General features: G+C 53.7%; 1 protein-coding gene across 4 annotated transcripts in view; it reads left to right on the forward strand.

The window, feature by feature from the left end:
- ARMH3 (armadillo like helical domain containing 3) overlaps window positions 1-21,407 on the forward strand; it is a 211,524-nt gene that overhangs the window by 186,265 nt on the left and 3,852 nt on the right. For 3 of the 4 annotated variants that reach the window (XM_030570419.1, XM_030570422.1, XM_030570421.1), the window contains one exon: window positions 17,001-17,117. The exons of the other annotated variant lie outside the window; for it this stretch is intronic. In XM_030570419.1, coding sequence (XP_030426279.1) covers window positions 17,001-17,117 — 117 coding nt within the window. The remainder of the gene's footprint in view (window positions 1-17,000; window positions 17,118-21,407) is intronic. 4 annotated transcript variants of the gene reach the window in all.

Raw genomic sequence — 21,407 nt, forward strand, 5'->3', positions numbered from 1 at the left:
CATGGGTAGTGCTGCTGAAACATCTAGCCACGTAACCACCATGGACTTCACAAGCTTGCCTTAAGCCCCATGGAGTACCTCTCCCTACTGCAGATGGTTTGGAGCAAGCATAGTGCCAGCTCCCTGAGTGCCATTTGACACGTGGGAAAGTGGGCAGCATCTATTGCTGAGTTAAAAGAGAGATCTGCCTTAATTCCTAGCTCTCCGCCTTCTCCTCCAAGACCCAAATGTGTGACGCACTCAAGCAGCGCTGCAGGGGAGGACATTGACATGATGTGGGCATCATGCCTTCAGCTTTTAGAAACTTTCCAACGGCCTCCATTGCATGACTCAGCTGTTCTGCTCTCAGCCGTGCCCCGAGGGAGGAGAATGCTGCAGGTCTATTTTGGCAGAAGAGACTGAATGTCAGGCCTCTCAGAATCTGGTATGGTTCAGAGTTTGAAGCCAGGGCTCCTTGTTGGTACCGTAAATACAAATGGGACTTGGGTGGTGGTGTCATGAGAGGAATCACCGCCCTAGGAAGTTAATTAGTCACTGCACCTGCTGCTAACCATCCTTTCCCACCAATTACCTGCCCTGAGCTTTGTTATTCAGTTACACCGGAAGCCTGTGGGCTTGTCTGCACTGGAGTGTTAGCTCGAGGTGTAGCTTAGCTCAGCTCCTGTCCACACATGCGTCTCTAGCCCGAGCTAAGTGGATCTTTAAGCGCAAGCTGACTGGCCCATCAAGGGTCTGGGTTGCAGCTGAAGTGCTGCTGATATTCAGGCTAGTAATGCAGTGGGGAACGCAGCTCCTGCTAGCAGCGAGCACCTTTCTGTGATGCGTTTGCATGGCAGCAGGTTGAGGTGGTTGGAGAGAAATGTCTGATTGGTCCTGACATCTGTTTGTTTTTAAACTTCAGGAAGCAAGTCGTGCTTGGGAGAGAGGATGGGGCCTTTGGTTTTGTTAACCTTCCATGTTCTCTGGGAGGTTGTAGAGTTTTCTGTGTGTTTTGTGAGCTCCCTATGGCATCTCTAAACCGTGCTGTGGTAGAACGGACTCTGAAGGGGTAGGTTAGCCTCTCGTGTGAGAGCAAAGCTCCTGGGGTGCTGATCTCTGTGGGGGAGCTGCTTGTTTCTTGTAACTCTCAGGACTCTGTCCAGTCCAGGTGCTCACCTGAAGAATCAAACTCCAAGGCAACTGACAGCTGCTGCAGCACTTCCTGTTACCAGCCACAGAATAGGATCTAGCAGAGGGTTAAAGAAAACTCTTGAAGGTGCAGCTACACTGCACCCTTCTTTCAGCAGCGTGTGGTGTCCATACGCATGTAGCCACCCTAGCATGGGCGTAAGTAGCAGTGTAGATGGTGAAGGGTGTGGGTATGTACCCGAGTACCTGTCTGACACGGCTCGCTACTCACCCGAGCCGGCCTCCCTTGCTGCACTGCTGCTTTTAGCACTATAGTGTCCTGCTGCTGGAGTCCTTCCCTGATGCAGGAAAAGATGTTGGCAACGGTGGGAGGTTTTGGTACTGGGGAGAGGCTCCAGCTCTGGGGCTGGGGGGCAAAGGGGAGAGCCTTTGGCACTGGGGAGGCAGTGGAGTTGAGGCTCTGGCACTGGTGGGGGCAGAGGGGAGAGGCTCCAGCACTAGGGCGGAGGGGGGCAGAGGGGAGAGGCTCTGGCACTGGGGGGACAGCGGGAAGAGGCTCCAGCACTGGGGCGGGGGGGGGCAGAGGGGAGAGGCTCTGGCACTAGGGAGGTAGTGGGGTGAGGCTCTGGCAGTGGGGGGGCAGAAGGGAGAGGCTCTGGCACTGGGGAGGCAGCGGGGTGAGGCTCTGGCACTGGGGGGGCGCAGAGGGGAGAGGCTCTGGCACTGGGGGGACAGCAGGAAGAGGCTCCGGCACTGGGGTGGGGGGGCAGAGGGGAGAGGCTCTGGTACTGGGGGGAGCAGAGGGGAGAAGCTCTGGCACCGGGGAGGCAGCGGGTGAGGCTCTGGCACTAGGGAGGCAGCGGGGTGAGGCTCTGGCACTGGGGGGAGGGGCAGCAGGGTGAGGCTCTGGCACTGGGAGGGCAGTGGGGTGAGGCTCTGGCACTGGGGGGAGCAGAGGGGAGAAGCTCTGGCACCGGGGAGGCAGCGGCGTGAGGCGCTGGCACTGCAGAGGAGGGGAGAGGCTCTGGCAGTAGGGAGGCAGCGGGGTGAGGCTCTGGCACTGGGGAGGCAGCAGGGTGAGGCTCTGGCACTGGGGGGACGGGCAGAGGGGAGAGGCTCTGGCATGAGGGGCAGCGGGGTGAGGCTCTGGCACTGTAGGGGCAGCGGGGAGAAGCTCTGGTACTGGGGGGGGCAGCGGGGAGAGGCTCCAGCACTGGGGGGGGGGCAGTGGGGAGAGGGTCTGGCAGCTCCGAAGACTCAGTAGGTTTGGATCAGGCTCTAGGGGAGCAATTGAGGCGACCTCTTGTTCTGCTAAGCCTCCGAGCCCCTTAGCCACCACGTTAGCCGCTGCGGTGGAACTGTCCAAGATAGGTGGCAGTCGCCTTAACGCACAGCCCTCCCTTGGTAAATCTGCTCGGCTGCTGCCAGTCCTGCCCGCTGGTAACGCGGAGCTGATTCTAGCTGGCAGGCGCCACCCAGAAGCAGTAACGCAAAGGGAGCCGCTCTGCTTATTACAGTGCATAAAAATGCACCAAACCAAGCCTTGAGGCGCAATCACAAATCCCGGCCTAGAAGGAATTCAGGCATTCTAGAGCCCTCCCAGCCACCAACACTGAACCACTGACCTGGACACAGGCCTGCGCAGATTAAAGCTCTGGGCTTTGCTTACAACGTCCCCTGAGGATCAACACATTTGGGTGAAGTTTTAGCATCCAGGACCCTCCACTGAGAGCACACAACTCCCACTTCAAACCGCTACTGGAACTGTAAAGTCAAGCATCCCAGTTCATCTTGGCTGGTGGGGAAATTCTTGAGCTTTGGGGATGCATTTCCCCAGTGCCTTCAGCCAGCCGAGAACTGCAAGTGTCTGGGCTAGCCACTCTCAGAAGCGTGGCAGCAGGAGTGAAATGCTTTGTTAGCTCCATGTAACAGCTGATCACGGGCGTATCCTCGAGTTGGGACTAGCTATCACACAGTCCGACCCATCGTCAGCCAGTCAGATTCCTGCTTTCATAAAGCTTGTGTCTTAGACTGAGCTAGAAACAAGTGGGTGAAACGGCTGGCCCAAAGCTCCTAGTCCCTTTGTGCACACTCGTGCTTGGGTAGGAAAAGCTGAGTCGCATTGGGAGAAGTGGCCAACCAGGGTAACTTGCTCTTTTAAAGCATGTTAAACAAGTTTTAAAGTTCCTCTCAGTGCATCTGTAGTCTGCTTATGCTAACTAGACTGAGGGGGAATTGCAGCAGAGCATCGGGAAATACAGTTTAAAAAAAACTATAAAGACAAAAATGGTTGTGCAAAGAAAACCTCCAGTTGACCCAGTGTAAATTAGTGGTTTTAAAATCTGGAAAAAAGCAGCCGAGATATTAATCCCTTAAGTCTTTTTAGCGAGTAACTTCTGCTTGTCATCTAATCCCTCTGAAACATGGAAAACAGAGAGCCAAGGCTGTTCTCTGCACTTTGTAATGAGAGGAAATTAACTAGCCCAAGTGAATGCAATAAATAAATGGATTGGCAACAGTAAGGAGCTGTGTATGCACTGTATCTAATTGCTTTTTTATATTAAGACTTCTTTTAACTTCTTGGAAGAAGCAGGTTTGTTGGTTGCATATGCAAAAACATTCTAAAAATACCCCAGTGGGGCTTTGAACCTGCGTGTTCAAAGATCATTGTGTTCATCACCTTCTATTGCTTCAGACAGTTTCTAATGGGGCCGCTGCTCAGCGAGGCTGAATTTATGCAGCTGAGATTCATGGTGAAATTGAAGACGCCTCAGAATCATGAAGTAAATCAAATCTAATTTCCCTGTGTGCAAAGATGTGGGCTGTGTGGCTCCCCCTCACCCCCCTACTGCTCAGCAATTTTCAGATTGCTCTGTTTTTATCCTGCCAGGTCAGAACCACCTTCCTTCTCAGAGTGCCTGGCACTTTGCTGAGCCGCCTTCAAAATCCAGTCCGAGATAATAGCTTTGCAAACGTTTGATGTCCCACAGGTGCTTGGGAGCACTAAATCCTCACAGGGATTTTCAGACTATAGTGCAAAGTGGCCCTCGGAGCTTTTCAGAAAGCCCAGTGGAGGCAGCCTCTACCACATGGGCCCTGCAGATTCTTATCTAGGATCTGAGGGAAACTGGGATGAAAAAAAGATGCTTGCTCAGCATCTCCCTGCCCCCGAGAGAGAGAAATCTTCCTTTGCTGCACAGAGGTGTCTTGTCCTGCTGCCCAAGGAAACTTGGAGGTGGATCTGCTTGGAGCAGGAGTTCCGGAGCCTGGGCCCCAACCCGAGATTTCCCCAATTTGCAGCTCAGTGGACTGCCACTAGCCCATCTGTAGGGCCAAAGGGAAGGGTCCTTTGAATTCAAAGCCCAAGCTTTTTATTCTCTGCATCCTTTAGGAGAGAATGGATGTAGCATCAGCAAGGAGTCCTCTTTTCCCAGAATGCCAGGCATCCAGCCAACGGAATAATTCATCTGGCCCATCAGCAATCAAACACCTTGGCACCGGCCTCCCTGTCCATCCAGAATCGGAAGCCAGGCAGATAGACGTGTCCCTTTTTCAAGGAGATGCCTCGTTTCTGACAGCCGGGATACGCTGCCTTGGTCAGCCTTAGCGGGTTTGATTGTCGGTGTTTGTAGGGTGTCCACCACTGAACCTGAGGGGAAAGAAGCTGCTGGAAGACCTAGAACTAGAAGCTGACATGCTGAATCCCAGGCCTGTGCCACAACCCTGGCACCAGCCTTCCTCTCTGTGTAAGTGCAAGTATCCTAATTCAGCATGGAGCCAATCCTGCCCCGAGCACCTGGTCCGGTGGCTGGAAACCCACCCAGTCAGCTGTTAGCAGCAACTCGAAAACTGCCCGTGTCCCTACCCACACAGTGCTCTACCACTGAGCAAACAGGTCCTTCCTATCCTGCCTGGGCCCTGGATTTGAACCCAGCTCTCTCTGGGGATCGGGGGGAGCAGCACAAGGCAGCTGAATCTCTTAGCTGGAGCTTTCCTTAGCTCCCTTGAAGGTGTGCAGAGAGCACAAGGACTTGTCTGCCCCTTGCTTGGCAGTTTGGCAAGACTGGAACTGCTGAGCTAGGATGCAGCCGGTAGACAAAAGCCTCCCCTGGAACAGGACTCCTGGAACAGCCTGTCACGTTCAGCACTTCGTTGAATTGAAGCAGAGTGGGGAAATCCGAAAGGCCAGGCCAGTCCATAGCTGTGTGCGCTGTGTTCTCAGGGCTTGCTGAACTGCGAGTGCTGTTACACACCTAGCCCTGAGAAACAGACTCGCAATGGCCCCAGCTGGTGAGAAGAGTTCAAAGCTTCAAAACGTGCTGTAGCTTGGAGAGCTTTACACACCTGCCATCACCGTGGTGTCTGGCCACCTTCCGCAGGAACTAAGTCACTGGGGGACTCTGGCACCTCCCCTTTTGGGGGAGAGCTCTGCTGCTGCGGGGTGGGGGGTGGAGATTGGCTTTGCGTGTGTGGTCTTCAGATTTTATTCCTTTACTTTTTTAGGTTGATTTGTTTTAGGGACCGTTGATGCGTGTGGTTATTTGTCTTTTGAGAGCGTGTTGCACAAATGGGGGCGTCTGTTGTGAGCGGCTCCGTGCTTCTGTCAGAGATAGACAAGACCAGAAAGTGCACGAGCAATAGACAGATTTTGGTGACTGTACGCTGGCGAAACTTGCATTGGCCAACGTTTGCAGTTAGGCATTTTCTGGCTGTTCAGCCCTGATTCTGCAGAAACTTAACACGTTTAATTCCACTCACGTGAGCTGCTGTGTCGAAGCCAGTGGGGCTAACTACTCCTGAAGAAAGCCAGGCCTGTGTTCAAGGGTTTACAGGGCCAGGGCTTAGACTCTATGTTCTTCAGAGCAGAGGCAGTGTCCTCCTCTAGGTTTGAAATGCAGGGAGCGCACTGTAGGCACCACTGCAGGCCAGTGTGATTTTCAATGAGCCGAGCCGGATTTCAGTCCGTGAGTCCCGCTGACCGTACTGGGTGTGCTGCTGCCCCGGTAATGGCTCAGCAGGCAGCCAGCAGGGATTTCAGCATCATCAGTATCTATTGTTCATACTGTGAAAAGGAGCCCCTCCGAGTCGTGCGTGTGGCTTGTCTGTGTAACCATGCATCTCCAGCACTGTTACCCTGTCCCCTCTGCTTGTTACAACCACAGATGGATCATGTCTTAGCGCATAAACTCTTGGGGTTAGCACCCAGAGTGACAGGGCCCAGATGTTGTTTGTAGCCTCAGACTGTTATAGATAGAAATAATAAATGACAGTGTTACACAGACTGTACGGCTGCTGTCCCTGGCCACTTGTCTATATGCCGATGACCAGCTGGACCCAGGGTAGGGGGGAGATCTTCCAACCTACTTTTGGGTGTAGACCCATACAATTGACCAAGTGTGGCATGGAGTTTTCACCTTCCCCTTTGTCAGCCACAGCTGGATTTAAGCTATGGAACTAGTTGGTCCCTTGCCATATGGCAGTGTTACCTTCCCCTCCAAGGATCAGCGCCACCTAACAAGTCACTGTCAGTGTCTCCAAGTCTGGGGCCGGCTCCAGGAAGGTGTCATAGTTCTCACTTGCCCTCTCCATTCTTGGACAAGGAGAATCCACTAGTGACCCCTTACCCTGCTGCCGCCTCTTCCCACCCCCTATTCCACAGCTGGAATTACATCACGTGTCCTTCAGAGACCGGAGAGCAATGGGAACAGTGCTTGCTCCCTTTTCATCCCAGAATAGGAAAACTCCTTGTCGTTCCGTCTCGGCTAACCCCACAGCAGGAGCCCCAACGTGTCCATCAGGCCGTGCGTTCTGCACCAGGGCAGTGCACTGGGCAGCCTGTCTGGCAGACTTGGCCTGATGTCGTCAGGCTACTTGTGAAAGCTGTGACCCTCCCAGGTTCGTTAGTCTGTGGTCGCTTTCTCCACCATTCAACTCAGCGCAGAGCCCAGCGTCGGCATCAAATAGACTCCAGCGCAGAGGACTCCAGACCCAGAATAGGATCCATTCTTGCTGGCCACAAGCAACCTTCACAAAGAGCTTGGATTGCAACAGTCACTCTCAGCATGAGGTTATCACTTCTTCATCCTCCGGAGCGGGGCCAGGGGAGGGAACTTAACCTGCTCCCCTCTGGCTGGGACTGGAAATCATCCACTTGGTAGGGCTTGGTCTTTCAAGCTCACAGATCTCTGTGTAACTGTTGAATAAACACCCAAATGCCTGTAAATCATCTAAGGCCAACAGAGCAGCTCAGCATTAGAGGGGAGAAGGGGCATGAAATTTCCCTCCTTGATGTTGCTGGTAACTTTCTTTTATCTAACTTCAAACCATTTTGCCTGGTGTGGAGATGAGCCAGGCCCCGATTTCAATGCAGCTCTGATTTGGATTTGTAAAATCTGTTCCCCATGAAGGGGAGTGTCATGGGGATTTGGGGAGGGGGCTTCTTTCCTTGAATGAATGTGTATGATGGTCCTGGAACCCAGGGCATTGTAACAAGTGTGGTGTCTGAGATGGAGCCCCTAGCATGTGTGTCTGGTGGAACGCCCAGAGCCTAGCCAAATGGGAAAGGACCAGAGTGTTAGGGGAAGACGTTTAATTCCCAAGCCTCCGAATTACAGAGGGAGAGCTCGGGAAAGCAGCGTGTTCTGGAGAGCTGGGACTCTGAGAGAACATTCATTAATGAATGCAAGCAAAGGGTATCACTGCACCTGTATTTCTCCCTTGTGCACCCCCGAGGCTCCTGGCTCCTCAGCTGTCACCTCTCTTGGGCGGAGACCTGCTCCTCTCTCCCTGCTGCCAGGGGTTTCCTGCCTACACTGGGAGCTCTCCAGCAAGCCTCATGGCCTAACCAGCCAGCCTTTGCACTTTGCGTACCCTTCGAAGGCTGTGAACAAGATAATTGCCCATGCTCATAAGCTACCACGCAGCCCCGTCTCCGTAGGCACATGTATTCTTAAGGTGAAAGCATTACGGAGGAAACAGTAAAAACAATAAAAGAACCTACACGCAGCTAATAAGCTCACCAGAGATTGCCCCCTACTCCAGCAAGGACTCTGGCAGGAGTCAGTCCATCAGCGCCCCCCATGGGGTTTGTCTGCTCACAAGTTTATAGCTAGTTTTTCTCAGAACAAGAAGCCATGCGCATAGGTTAGCCTTTCTTTTGTACACACGTGTCTCTGCTATGTAGAGACCGGGTCTAGGTAATCGGCCAGACCGTAGTTCTCTCTCAAAGGGGTCGGTCTGGAAATGGGAATTGCATTGACATCCCCCCAGGGATTTCTGGGAACCCCACTTGACTTTGGCTCCAAAGTTCCTCCTACGCTGGCACATCATTTAAAACAGTCCTTTGACTCTCATGCCTCCCAGGGTTCCCACTGGCCACGTGCCACCTCGAGAAGCTGGCACCCCACAGTAGTACATACACTTAGCATTTATAATACAATGGGCTGCAAAGCTAGTTCATCTGAATTCAGTGAGGTCTCCCAAGGAGACGATGGGAAGTTGCCGGCTCTGACCCAATGGGCCGTCAGGCAAATCCCTTGATAGGAGCGGGAAACGCTGGCCGCATGGCAGCAGACTAATCAGGGGATGAACAGGTGCAGACCTAGCCACAGGCTTCCTGTCAGCGCTCCAGCCCCACGCCCAGCTGCTCTCCTTTGAGTGCTGCTGCCACTTAGCATTTGGGATGGGATGAGTTTTTAATCGCTGAAATGTCCTCTCTGTAGGAGTTCAATGGGATAATAGGTCTCTTCCATTGCTGCCTGTCTGTGCTATTCTGCTGTGTGCTGTGAGTGCTGTTATACTGTTACAGCAGCGTCCCTGCCCTTGGCCCATTGAGAGCGCCAGGACGAGGGAGCAGTGACACGCGAAGGGGCTGGGGGTGGGAAGTGACATCAGCAAACTTGCAATTAGCTGCTGGCATGTTGACGAGGTAGGAAAATAGCCCATCAGTAATAAAGCCCTTTGCTCCCCTTATCCCATTTTGAAAGGAGCCCAAGAAGCAGCCACAGTAAGTTTTGCATGTGGCCCAGCGTCGGCGCATGCCAGGTTGGCATTCGGTCACCTTAGTGCAGCTTACCTCTAAATGTGTGGGGAGTGAGGATGAGCCACGCAGAGCTGGTAACGTTCAGGGACGAGGCCTGGGCTTGGCCCAGTCACACTTGGCCTGGCCATGCAGAAGCTGTTAAAAATGTGCTGAGCGGGTGTTTGTCTTTATTTAACTTCTAATTATTTAGCTCTGTGCTTTGTCTTTGGCCCTTCCGGGAATTAATTCCAGTGGAGTCTCCAGCCTGTATCAGCAATTTTGCTGTACAAAGCCGCATGATGTGATTTTGTTAAGTTCTTTTCCATATTAATTGGAACATGCTCTTGTAAAATGAGCTGGTGCTTTATCATGGCCAGGCAGTCTCATTGTGGCAGCAGCCTTTCTGTTATCAAGAGAAGTGGTACCATCCATCTCCGTTCCCAGGAAAACCCCCTTGAGGCTAGTTGGGGTGTGAGTCAGTGTGGAAAAGGGGGTGTTTTGTACCAAATACGGACTACGTTGGGCGAGTCATTTTGGAGACAGGAGTGTAAAAAATCCAACTGCTTTTCCCCCAATTGGAAAATTCCTCACGTTTTTTGGTCCCACAGCCGGCCATCCTAGCAGCTTTGCCGGTTGTGTTTAGCCACTGCAGACGCACAACGGGACTGGAGAAGGGGGATTCCTTGTGCCCGTGGACAATTCTGGGCACATTCCAGCCTATATAAAATACCAGAAGCAGCAAAATGGGGGACAGTAACTACTCAGGCTCAGGGCTGGTGCAAGGATGTTTCGCGCCTTAGGTGAAACTTCCACCTTGCAGCCTCCGTGCCCCTGCCCCGAGGTGCCCCCCCCGCAGCAGCTCCCCACCCCACCCTGAGGTGCCTCAGCTTGCAGCAGCTCCCCACCCTTTGCCCTGAGGCACTGCCCCGCCCCAGCTCACCCCTGCTCCATGCATGAGCACCCCGAGCACGCTGTGGCCACTTCACTTCTCCCGCCTCCCAGGCTTGCGGTGCCAATCAGCTTAGGCACCGCAAGCCTGGGAGGTGGGAGAAGTGAAGTGGCCACGGCGTGCTCGGGGAGGAGGCGAGGCAGGGGTGAGGTGGGGCGAGGAGTTCCCCTGCGTGCCGCCCCCCCCTCCCCACTTACTTGCTGCAGGCGGCCCTCCCCATGCTCCCCTGCCCCAACTCCCTCCACCTAAATGCCGGCAGTGACCGGGGCGGCAAAAGATCCAGCCACCGTGCTCGCTGTCGAAGAAAATGGCGCCCCCCAAAGGCGGTCGCCTAAATGGTTGCACCGGCCCTGCTCAGGCTGTCCCATCCCCCTCCTGTGCCATGCTGGTGCAATCGCACCATCATAAACTCGCCCTCCCCCCAGGCAGTATGCATGGCGCCCTGCGGCCTGGCCTTTCCTACTCACGTGGGCCCAGCGTGCACGAGCTAGACGGCACCCCGTGGGCAGTGAGGCTGGGGTAGAGGGGGCTGTATTTCAAGCTGAGGAGTTTTATCCTTGTGCGTGTTGCAGGTTCCCTGTGCAGTGAGTTTTCGTCTGTTAGGCCTGGAAATGCTCTCGTGCGGTGCAGGCATGGGGGCTGACTCGGTTCATGGTGCTCAACTGTAACTGATTAGAAAGGCAGCCTTGGAAGACCCGCTTTTCCTCTTCTTTCTTCCCCTCCACACCTGCATAGGTCCGTGCTGTGTGGCCTCGGAACCTAGGGAAGCCCGCAGGTCTGTGACCTCAGGCCCCGGTGTGGGAAGGACGTGGTGGTGTGGGGAGGGGATGTATTCCTAGGTCTCACTATCTCTGCGAGTCCAGCGGCAGAGCCTCTTGAGAAGGGGGCAGTTGGGGCATGCTGGGAGAATACCTATTGGCAAATGAACATAAGGCAAAATATGGGTGGTTCTGTGTGAAGAACTAAACAATGTCTCCAAAAGAAGCCAGTTGCTTCCCTCCTTCGAATGGCTGCAGATGCATGGACGTCAGGCCATTTTACACAGCAGCCATGCCACGCACAAGGCAGGAGGCAGATTCCCACAAAGAGCCTGATGATTTTAGCCTCCAAAAGACTGGGAAGCGAACAGGTGTTTAAAATACTCTTGCCTACTGTGCGTAGGGGTGTGGGATTGGAGGAGTTCTGTGGGGAGCCAGTTCCTACCTGGGCTGCTAGTTGTGTTACACAGCTGGTGGTGGCTCCAGCAATGGGGACTGCTGGGTACCAGCTGCCTGTGGATCGAGGCACTAGCATCTTTCCCCTGCAGGGAAGATTTTGTTAGCTAGAATCATGCAGAAAGCTGCAAAAAGCGATTGCCAGTCAGAGCAGCATCTTAAGGTTTTTTTTCATAGAATATCAGGGTTGGAAGAGACCTCAGGAGTCATCTAGTCCAACCCCCTGCTCAAAGCAGGACCAATCCCCAGCTAAATCATCCCAGCCAGGGCTTTGTCAAGCCTGCCCTTAAAAACCTCTAAGGAAGGAGATTCCACCACCTCCCTAGGGAACCCATTCCAGTGCTTCACCACTCTTTGAGTGAAAAAGTTTTCCTAATATCCAACCTAAACCTCCCCCACTGCAACTTGAGACCATTACTCCTTCTTCTGTCATCTTCCACCACTGAGAACAGCCGAGCTCCATCCTCTTTGGAACCCCACTTCAGGTAGTTGAAAGCAGCTATCAAATCCCCCCTCACTCTTCTCTTCTGCAGACTAAACAATCCCAGTTCCCTCAGCCTCTCCTCATAGGTCATGTGCTCCAGCCCCCTAATCATTTTTGTTGCCCTCCGCTGGACTCTCTCCAATTTGTCCACATCCCGTCTGTAGTGTGGGGCCCAAAACTGGACGCAGTACTCCAGGTGTGGCCTCACCAGTGCTGAATAGAGGGGAATAATCACTTCCCTTGATCTGCTGGCAGTGCTCCTACTAATGCAGCCCAATATGCCCCTAGCCTTCTTGGCAACAAGGACACACTGCTGACTCATATCCTGCTTCTTGTCCACTGTAACCCCCAGGTTCTTTTCTGCAGAACTGCTGCTTAGCCAGTCAGCTAAGAGGTTAGGATTTGGGATGCTACCAGAGAGCCAACATTTTGTTACTCGTGTACACGCATGCACACACGAGTACAGAGTGGGATGAAACATGAATGCTGCTCTGGGATCTCCGTAAAGCAGCGTCTGAGCGAGAGGTGGGGCAGAGTGTTAACTCTGACGGCAAGTTTTCCTCTCCATCAGGCTGGCACAGCTCCAGCGAGTTCACGGGCCTGGCGCTGGTGTGTGTGAGAGGCGAGTGCAGCCCAGAGCGTTAACAGATAGTCACAAGTGAGAAAGATTCAGCAGCCCTAGTTTTCCATGTACAGGACCGGGTCTGTATTTCTCCTGCCTCCAGCACGCTGAGCCTTTCAGCCCTTTAATGATGATGAACAAAGCAGAAAGCCTGGATGGTGTCCTGCTCTTACTTGACACTGTAGATGTCTTTTTGTCAACTGTGTAATTCAACAGCTGTTAAACAAAACAAGTCTGAACCCAGCTACAGAGCGCGTCCCCTCTTCGTTGTTCAGGTTTCACTTGTAAGGTGTGTGTCATGTTCTCATCCTGCCACTTCTCCAGCCTTCCATCCCGGCTTCCAGGAAGACCAGCTCAGACAGGTCCTGAGTGGGTAATGTACAAAACCAAGGAGAGAGAATATAAGAAAAAGAGCCTTCTGGAGCCAACCGAAGGAGGCAGGAAAGGACCCACCTCAAGTTTTTTCCTTTTGCTGGACACCCTTAAGGCGCAGAGGGTGGTTCTGCTGTGGTTTCCTTGAGCAGCAGTCTGTGAGCTGCAGGCAGGATGTGCCAGTGACGAACATAGGACACGAGCTTCTGCTGTGCAGGGTGTGATGAGTTGGGGCTGTATCTGTACAGGCTGTGGATTCTGATGAATAATGACAAGTTCTGTTATGAAAATTCTCTGCATCGTGAGTGCCTACATATCTTTGGACCCTCCATTCTGAGGAGTCCTGTGGTAGGTATGCACCAGACAGATACACTAGAAGGTGCTTGGGATTTAACGATCCTATACAGGTGCAAACATCTGGGACACTGGATGAGCAGCATCCTTAGAAAACCACTTTAGCCGATTCCTCTGAAGGGTGGGAGCTGGTAGGAGCAGTGGAAACTTAGCAGGAGTCAAACAGAAGCGGCCACGTGACTGGGGATGTTAAAGAAACACAGGAGTGGGGGCCAGACAAGAAAAGGGAAGCGTGGAGTCGGGAGACAGCAAGGTCACAGAAGCTGGGTGAGGGGCCTCATGGGCAGTGCGGTCCTGCCTACTTCGCTGCGCCCACGTGGCTCCAAGGACTCTGGACAACCCAAGGGACTTGGAGCCCAGCCCAGAGAACTCCCTGGAGTGATGCAGGAAGGGAGGCAGGGACGTGCGCCAGATGTGCGTTGTTCTCTGTGATCTGTGCTGTATGTGACTGAGTGTGAAAGAGCAGAAAGGTGTTAGACTGTGCAAAGTGTGTGTGATGACTGCCTCCCAGCCCTGCCTGCCACTGAGCACGCTAACCAGTAAACCAAACGCTTCACATCTTTTGCGGGAAGGGTGTGTTTGAGTAACTGGGGTGTCTCGGAGGTCAGTGCTGGTCCTGGAAGCCTACGGCAGGTGGGCTGAGGAGCCCCACTCTGAGAAGGTGGAACAGATGGAGAGTCAGGGCCCAGGAAATGTGCCAGAGGCGCCAAGAGAGAAACCAGTGATGCAGCCTGCTGAGACTCCGGAAGCTTCACATGCCCTCGGGGATCCAGAGCAAAGAGGGTTTTATTCCCCTCCCAGCCCTGCGAGTAGGTAGCAGGAAGCGGGTGCTCACTAGGGTCTGTGAGGCAGGGGAGGTGCATCTTAATGGCACCTAAAGAAACTGTAGAAAGGTTTCCCTGCTGCCTTTCAAACCTTCCCCTTTGATACCTTTAATACCTGTCCTTCCTTTCAACCCTTCCCCAATGCCCTGTCTGTCAGCCGCCTCTTCAGAGTGCAGGAAGCCAGCTCAGGCATGGCAAGCAGTAGTCTTGCTAACAATCCCCTTCCATTACAGGTGAGGAAGGGAAGCTATCTGTAAATGGGTTTCTCTCTGAGACAGCCCACAAAAGGTTTTCTTCCATCGGCAGCGAGCGAGGGAAATTAGCAGGAGATGGAGCGGTTTATTTTTAACTGCACCCCTCTTTCAAAGTCTGAGCTGCTAATTAAAAGGAGAGAGCTGGGGAAGGCTGGCAAACTCAAGTATTTAAATAGGAGATTATCTGATTGTGAAGCTCACTGCAGTGCGAAGATGTGATCGTGCATTGGTAATACAGCAGGGACTGATGGGCTTATCTGCGGCGCCTTCTGATCCCTCCCTCCACTCCCATTTGAGCAGCAAGCTGCGTTCTTTGCCTGTTTGTCATATGCCGTGTGAGAGGATTGCCCAGGCACTGATCTGCCCAGCTGCAGAGGTTAGAGTCCCTGTCTCTTGGCTGTTCAAGGAGGCCACCGGGTTGGATGTGATGAGGAGAACTCAACTCAAACTAGCCAGGGAAAGTGCTACTTTCCCATGTACATGTGAGCACAACGCACTCCTGTCCCCACTGCGTCTGCATGCACGTGCTTACCCCCAGCCTGGGCACACGCGCACAAAGCGGAGCCCAAGGAAACCAGTGGAAACTCAATGCACATGTGAAATGCCCAGCCCTCCAGCGTGCGTCTCCAGCAGGCCCGCTCTGCCTGTCGGATGGAGTTTGTCTCATGTCTGTTGTCAATCTTGGGTGGCTTGGGCTCCTCAGAGTGGCTCGAGGACGGCTCGTGGATTCAGGGAACCTCTTTTATTGCTTGGAGAAAGGTGTGTTGTGCTGGTACCAGTGCCTAGTACACTGCCACGGTCAAGTGTTCCTCCTCGGAGGCCTGCTCCACTCGCTAGAGCTCTTGGCTCAGAAATGCTTGTTGTGTCCACAGCCTCTGCACAAAAGGGGCCGATTCATTGGTCGAGGGTTGTTCTGACTGGGGGATTCTTTCCCTCTGCCAAGAAACCCGACACAGGATTAAGAGACGAGGCCATTGGAATTAGGTGAGCAGCGAGCAGACGCTGACAAACTGTTCTGAAGTGGCCTTGCAGAACCCCTTCGTTTATCCTTTCCCTTTCCTCCAGGCGTCTGTGACTCAGTCCTAGGCCCCAGGCATGGCGACTAACCCATGAGCTGCATCCTAGCCAGCTTTCCCACTGCCTTCACTCTGGCTAGGCGCTCACTGAAGTCTGCGGCTCTGTGAATGAGTCACGACTTGAGGGTTTGGTCCAGTGCCGCTAGGAAGCGTATGTTCCGAATGCACCCATCGGAGTATCTCAGCGCCATGTATAAAGTCTAGGGGGAAACAAGCAGGGGGTAAAAGCACTAAAGAATCCTAAATCAGCACAAACTGAAGGGCATAGTGACCTTTCAAACGGCCAGCGGGAAAGGCTGCTAGCTGGGTAAAGGACTATATGCAAGACATCCCAAATGCCCCGACAGACAAAGGATTGAGCGAGGTGCATCTCACCTCCCCGGCCGCTGGACGTGTAGGTGGAGCCCTGCAAATCTGCCACTATCCGCAGACCACGTTTGATCGGAACAGATGCGAATACACATTTTGTATCCGTGCAGGGCTCTGCTTGTAGGTTTGATTCCTTCTCCCAACCTTTCCTGGCCCTTCTCTTCTTAGGCTGGCAGCTCTTGGGGGCAAGATGTCTCACTCCCTAGATGTCTATTGCTCCCAGCACAACAGGCTCCCGATCCTGGGGGTTGGAGCACAAATAGTGTCAATAATGAAGCTCTGACCTTGCTCAGCAGCGAGATCAGACACAGCAGCAGCCTGTGAAGGTTTTCAGAGAGAATTGTTTTGTGTACATTTTGCCCAGTAGCACAAAGCCGTGTCTCTTGCTAGGTGACTATCGGTATGGTGGGAACGATCACCACTTAGCTACCTCCCAAGGGGGATTCGCTAACGGCCGTGCCGTGCTTTGCAGAGAGAGAGCAATGAGTGGGGCTGTTCCATGGCTAGAGAAATGAATCGAGAAAGGGTAGAGAGGGGTGTCAAGAGCCTGTGCGAGTTTTAGTTGTGTGTCAGGAGAGACAGGAGAGCTGCAATGTAAACTGGTGTAAGCTCCTTGGGGCAGGTCGCATCGTCTTGTTCTGTGTCTGTCTGTACAGTTCCTAGTGTGACTGAGGCTCCTGGGCATTATGGGAATGCAACTAACTAACGATGGGGTGGCCAAGCGGCGACAAAGGGGGTGTGATAAAAGGTAGCGCTCGAGTGTAAAGGCCAGCATGTTAACCCCCACAACGGCCTTGCTCTTATCCCAGCGCCTACCGGCCATGTGGCTCCAACACAAGAGTCGCACACTGTGACTTGCAGCAGGCTGGAGTTTAAGGCAGATTGAGCCCGGTGCAGGGTGAATCCATGGGACAAGTGTAGCTGAGCTGGGTTGAGGTGCCTTGGCAGTGCAGGATGCAGGGAGCCCTGAACTGGAATGGCTGGGGGCAGAGCTGCGAAAGGCAAGTTTGCACAGTGTCTAGACTTTTGTCCGGATTCATCCAAGGTGACCAGCCCCTTAAGTTCATGAGCTCGTGGTCATCAGGAGAAGCAGCTACAGTAGCTCGCCTGAAGGCTGCAGTATGCAGGGTCATGTGCTGACCCACCAGCTGGAATTCCACTGGTTTTTCACAAGTGGGGAAGTCCCCCAACCGTTAGGTCTGCTCCCTAGCCTTAGGGTCAGGGATTTCCCCATGTCTGGCTAAAGCAGGAGCCAGAGCTGCATTTCTGCCAGCCCCTTTTGCTCCAGGCCTGGGTCCCTGGGCACTGACGCCCCATTCTGATCCCATCTGCAGGTCTTGGAGGTTGTCCGCTCTAACTACGACACACTAACTCTGAAGCTGCAGGACGGGCTGGATCAGTACGAGCGCTACTCAGAACAGCACAAGGAGGCTGCCTTCTTCAAAGAACTGGTGAGCTACCTTCATGCTCTGCCGGCTGGGTACAAACAGCCAGCGCCTCACTCCCCAGCTTTGACACAGCCTCGGGCCCCAGCTCAGCGTGCGCGCACAGCCTAGCCAGGGCATTCCTCTTCTCTGCGCATGCAGCTGGAGGAGGGTTTGGGTTAGGCCCTGGGAGGTGGGGCAGCAGTGGGTTAGAATCAGGAGATTGCAGGTCTCCACTGCTCCAAAAGCCCTGGAACACCCAGTGCTGAGCATGGTTTGGCTTGATCCCCTCAGTGCCAGCAGGCCAGTCGATCTGTGTCTCCCTCTCACCTCGGAGAGCTGGGCCAGTGTGTAATGGGGAGCTTGCATTAAAGGGAAGCCTGCCAGGGGCATCGGATAAAGCAACGTAACATACTTTTACTGCTGTAATAGGGCCATGGAAACGTGAGAGTGGACATGACACGCAGCTCTGGCCAGACACCCTTGTCCTTGTCCGCCCTTCTCCCTCTCTTGCAAAGCAGGGACATGAGCCCAGCAGGAAAGAGGAGAGATTCTCTCCTGGCTTTCCCAGGCAGAAGGGCGCAGGGATGGGGGAAGTGACAGTCACACAAGCGGCACTCGGACAGGATTAGACTTGGAGTAATCCTGGCTGGTTGGCCAGGCAGCCAACTCCTCAGCTCCCCAGGGGCTGGGTCTCGAGTGGTTCCACTCACCTGATTGGTTCCCCCATGAGCCTGTGCCAGAGCTGGCTTGGTTTGATTGTCCCTGTGCGGTGTCTGTGACTCCACAGCTGGGGAGTCCTCCGATTCCAGTGGGAGCTTGCTCCACCGCTGAGCTGGTTTCCAGCTAACTTCTGCTAGTTCTGTCCCGGCTGATTAATGAGTAACTGCTCCCTACCCACTTTCTCACAAGCCGTGGGAGCTGAGAACAGCTCTGCCTCCCCAGAATGCGCACACCTGGGGCACTCCACTCCCCTCGGGGGCTTGGTTACTAACCTTTTCTCATTTTTGCTGCTCTCCTCTGAGCTTCTGCCTCTGTGTGTGTGTGTGTGATGGGTGAACACAGTGCAAAGAGATCAGCGTAATGGCCTCCTGTGTTATACACATTACTCTTGGTAGTACAACCAGGGGCAGGGACAGCATCTCGCATCCCACCCTCTCTGCCCCTCCCCATTCTCCAGCATTGCTCCAGCTGATTACTTCCAGCTTGGACCATTTAAACTGGCCCTGACTGAACCTCAGACTGGGTTTGCAACTGGCCAAGATTTTCTCTTTAACCATCTGCCCTCCAAAATATTTGCAGCCCTTCCCAGTTTTGTCTCCTCTAAGAATCCGATTAGTATGATCCAGTCCCTCCTCCAGCACCCTTATGAAAATTACTAGAACAGGTACCTCTTGGAGCTTCCTTCTGCCAGACATTTACTGTCTAAATGTGGCAATTTACCCAGTTGTGTATCTGCTTAATCCACATTTTGTCTAGCTTCCCTGAGAATATCACGTGGAACCATATTAAATCTTCCTGACTAACAGCCATAGAAAATCTGCTGTATTTCCACTAAGCTTGTTCTCCCACCGCTGAGAGGAACCGAGCTGCTTAGGTCTGATTTGTCTTTGACAAACCCACTTAGCCTTCTAGTCATCACTAGCGTAGTATTTTTCCTCTCAGTGCCTAGAAACGGATGGCTGTGTGAATTGTTCTAACAGTGTATCACAAGCTCCAGTTAAACATACCGGGGTGTCATTCCTGGCTCTCCCATTCTCCCTATAAAAACCCGGCCTTTGGCCGCCCTTTTCCAAGCCCCTGGATCTTCACTAGGAGCTTGGAACGGCGCCTGAGGTGGGAAATACATGGCCCATAACTCCACTGGTGGACGCTGCCGACGAGCTGAGACTTGGGGTTTTACCACCACGTCAAGATGAGACAGTGGCAGAAGCGGCCGTGTCCTGCCCGTGCTGCACTCTCTGGTGGAGCTGCACCGGAGACAGCACAATGGTTCCCGTACGCCTGCTGAGCTGAGTCTGTCTGTCAGTGACGTACCCTGTTTCTGCCCAGTGACCTGTCCGTCACCCTGTGCCCGTGTTAAGCCTCCTGCTGCAAGAACCTTTTTCAGCAGGGAGTGATGCACGAGAGCCACTTCTCTCTTCAGCCTTCTCGACGTGTCTCCTTTGCTCCTCCCTTCGAAGTAGTCAGCACAACTCCAATTAGTCCTTCTCTGTGCTTAAAAACCCCTGTTCTCCTCTGGCACGGCCTTGGCCTCTCCACTTCCCATGGCAGGGAAAAGCTCCTGGCTTCCACCATCCCCTTTGAACTGAGTCCGCAGAGGCCCAAGGTGCTGCAGTCACATCGTGGCGAAAGGTGACACACAAAGTGGTGGGGTGGGGGGTGCAGATTGGGCTTTCAGTAGATAAAAGACCCCTGGAAAGTTTGGGGGTTTTTTTCTCTCTGAAATCTCAGGCCCCTCAGCCCCCTCTGGTTTTGTTAGGGGTCTCGGGATGGCCATTGAAGCACTGGGTGTGTTGAGACTTTAACAAAGGCTTCCTTTCCCCAAAATGTTAATTGGTTGTTGTCATTAAATAGCTGTTGACAAAAAACAGAGTTTTAGACAGTCTGACTCCGGGCTTGTCGCCGGAGGAAAATTGTATGAATAATTAAAGCAGCATAAGCCTCAGTGTGCAAACTCTTATTCTGAGTTAAAAGCTGCATGTCAGTTGGGAACAGGTTTAAATTTAACCACCAAAAAGGTGCTCTTAACCCGAAACAGGAGTGCCACACGAGGTAGACGCAGTTTTACAATATTGGTTTGAATTTAAGTTAAACCAGTGCAACTTTCCCATGTAGACAAGGCCTGCAAATCCCTCCCCCTGAGCTGCTCTATGTTCATGCTCTGGGCTCTGACGACGCCATCATTGTGTTAGTTCTCTCGGGACCTGAGCTCTCCACGAGAACGAAATCCAGTAACAAGTCAGGAGGCCCCTCTCTCCTCCACAAAGGAACAAGGCAGCCTGAGCTCGGTTTCCTCCCCCTTCCCAGCCCGCCCAATGAGGCTTCATCTGAGTTTGTTACCAGTGCAAATTTGGTCCCATTTCTAACGCCCCCCGAAGCCTCATGGCAAGCTCTGGATTGGTCAGGTGGGTCCGACCATCAGGCATTGAACGAGAGCAGGGGTTCCTGAGCCACACCCCACGGAGCAGGCCGCCTCCGAGGTCACTCAGAGACTCGGTCCCCTGGTGGTGTGCTGTCCCCCAGCACCAGAGAGTGGGGTCCAGTCAGTACTCTCAGAGGTGACTGACTTTTGACCTGGTAACACCTGGGCAGCTGGCGGCTCTGCCCAGCTGTTTGGCTTGTTGGGAGCTCCGTGGGCCAGACCCTGGGAGCTGCAGAAGGTGGCTGGGGGGCTAAACAACGTGATCTAGCAGTGGTTTCCCCCTGAGCCCCTGCTGTCCAGCAGTCTGTGCCCCCCTCGCCCCGCCGCCCCATGGCTCACGAGGCCGGCTGCTGCAGAGGAATGGGGTGGAGGACATGCCCCCTCCCACTGGCTCTTGCTGGCCCCAGGGCCACCACAGCGTTCTGCAGAGCAAAGGACTCCGATTTGGGGTGGCAGATTCAGCCTGCAGTGACAGTGCCATCTCAAGCCGCCTTTGGAGAGCTGGCTTTGTGCATTCCTGGTTAGACAAGTCTCTGGGCCTGATCCTAGAGGGGGCAGCATGTCCTGCAGGCTCGGGCCCTCTGGCTCCAGCTGCCGATCCAGCCTCCCCGGATCACTGGCTGCAAAACTAGAGTCACTCCAGAGCTAGAGCCGGATGTAACTCCACGCTTTGTGGGGAACGCGTTCCCTGCCCCCTGGTCATGTGCCGCACCTGCAGTGCCTGTCAGCGCTGAGGCTTTGTCCTCGATCCCAAGACAGCGCAGTAAATGAACAGAGTAACTAATGCTGTAAAAGAATCAAAGTGCAGCTGGCACTCGCAGGGGGCAGAGTTAAGGGGATGTGGGCGCCCCTGCTGTACCCCTCCGCTCTTGGGAAGGGTTAGTTTTCCTCCAGCTCTGTTTTCTGGGTTCTAACATTTCTCTTTGTTGCTGAGCTGAGACCTGTTTGAAAGGGAACGTGGCCACCGTGGGTCTGCAGCTAGCGTCACGGGGGCTGGGTTCACTCCTTCCTACTCACCCTTTGCGTTTGGTTTAGATAGTTTCCCCTTTGGAAGTGCCCAGCTTTCCGAACTCCCCCTCCCCCCCGTTACCTTAGCACTGACAGACTAAGGACACAGCAGTGTAAACGCACACCCAGGCTACTCCACCTTGCAGGGCTCCACAGCATCCACC

The sequence above is a fragment of the Gopherus evgoodei genome, chromosome 7, assembly GCF_007399415.2.
Source record: "Gopherus evgoodei ecotype Sinaloan lineage chromosome 7, rGopEvg1_v1.p, whole genome shotgun sequence".
NCBI lineage: Eukaryota > Metazoa > Chordata > Testudines > Testudinidae > Gopherus > Gopherus evgoodei.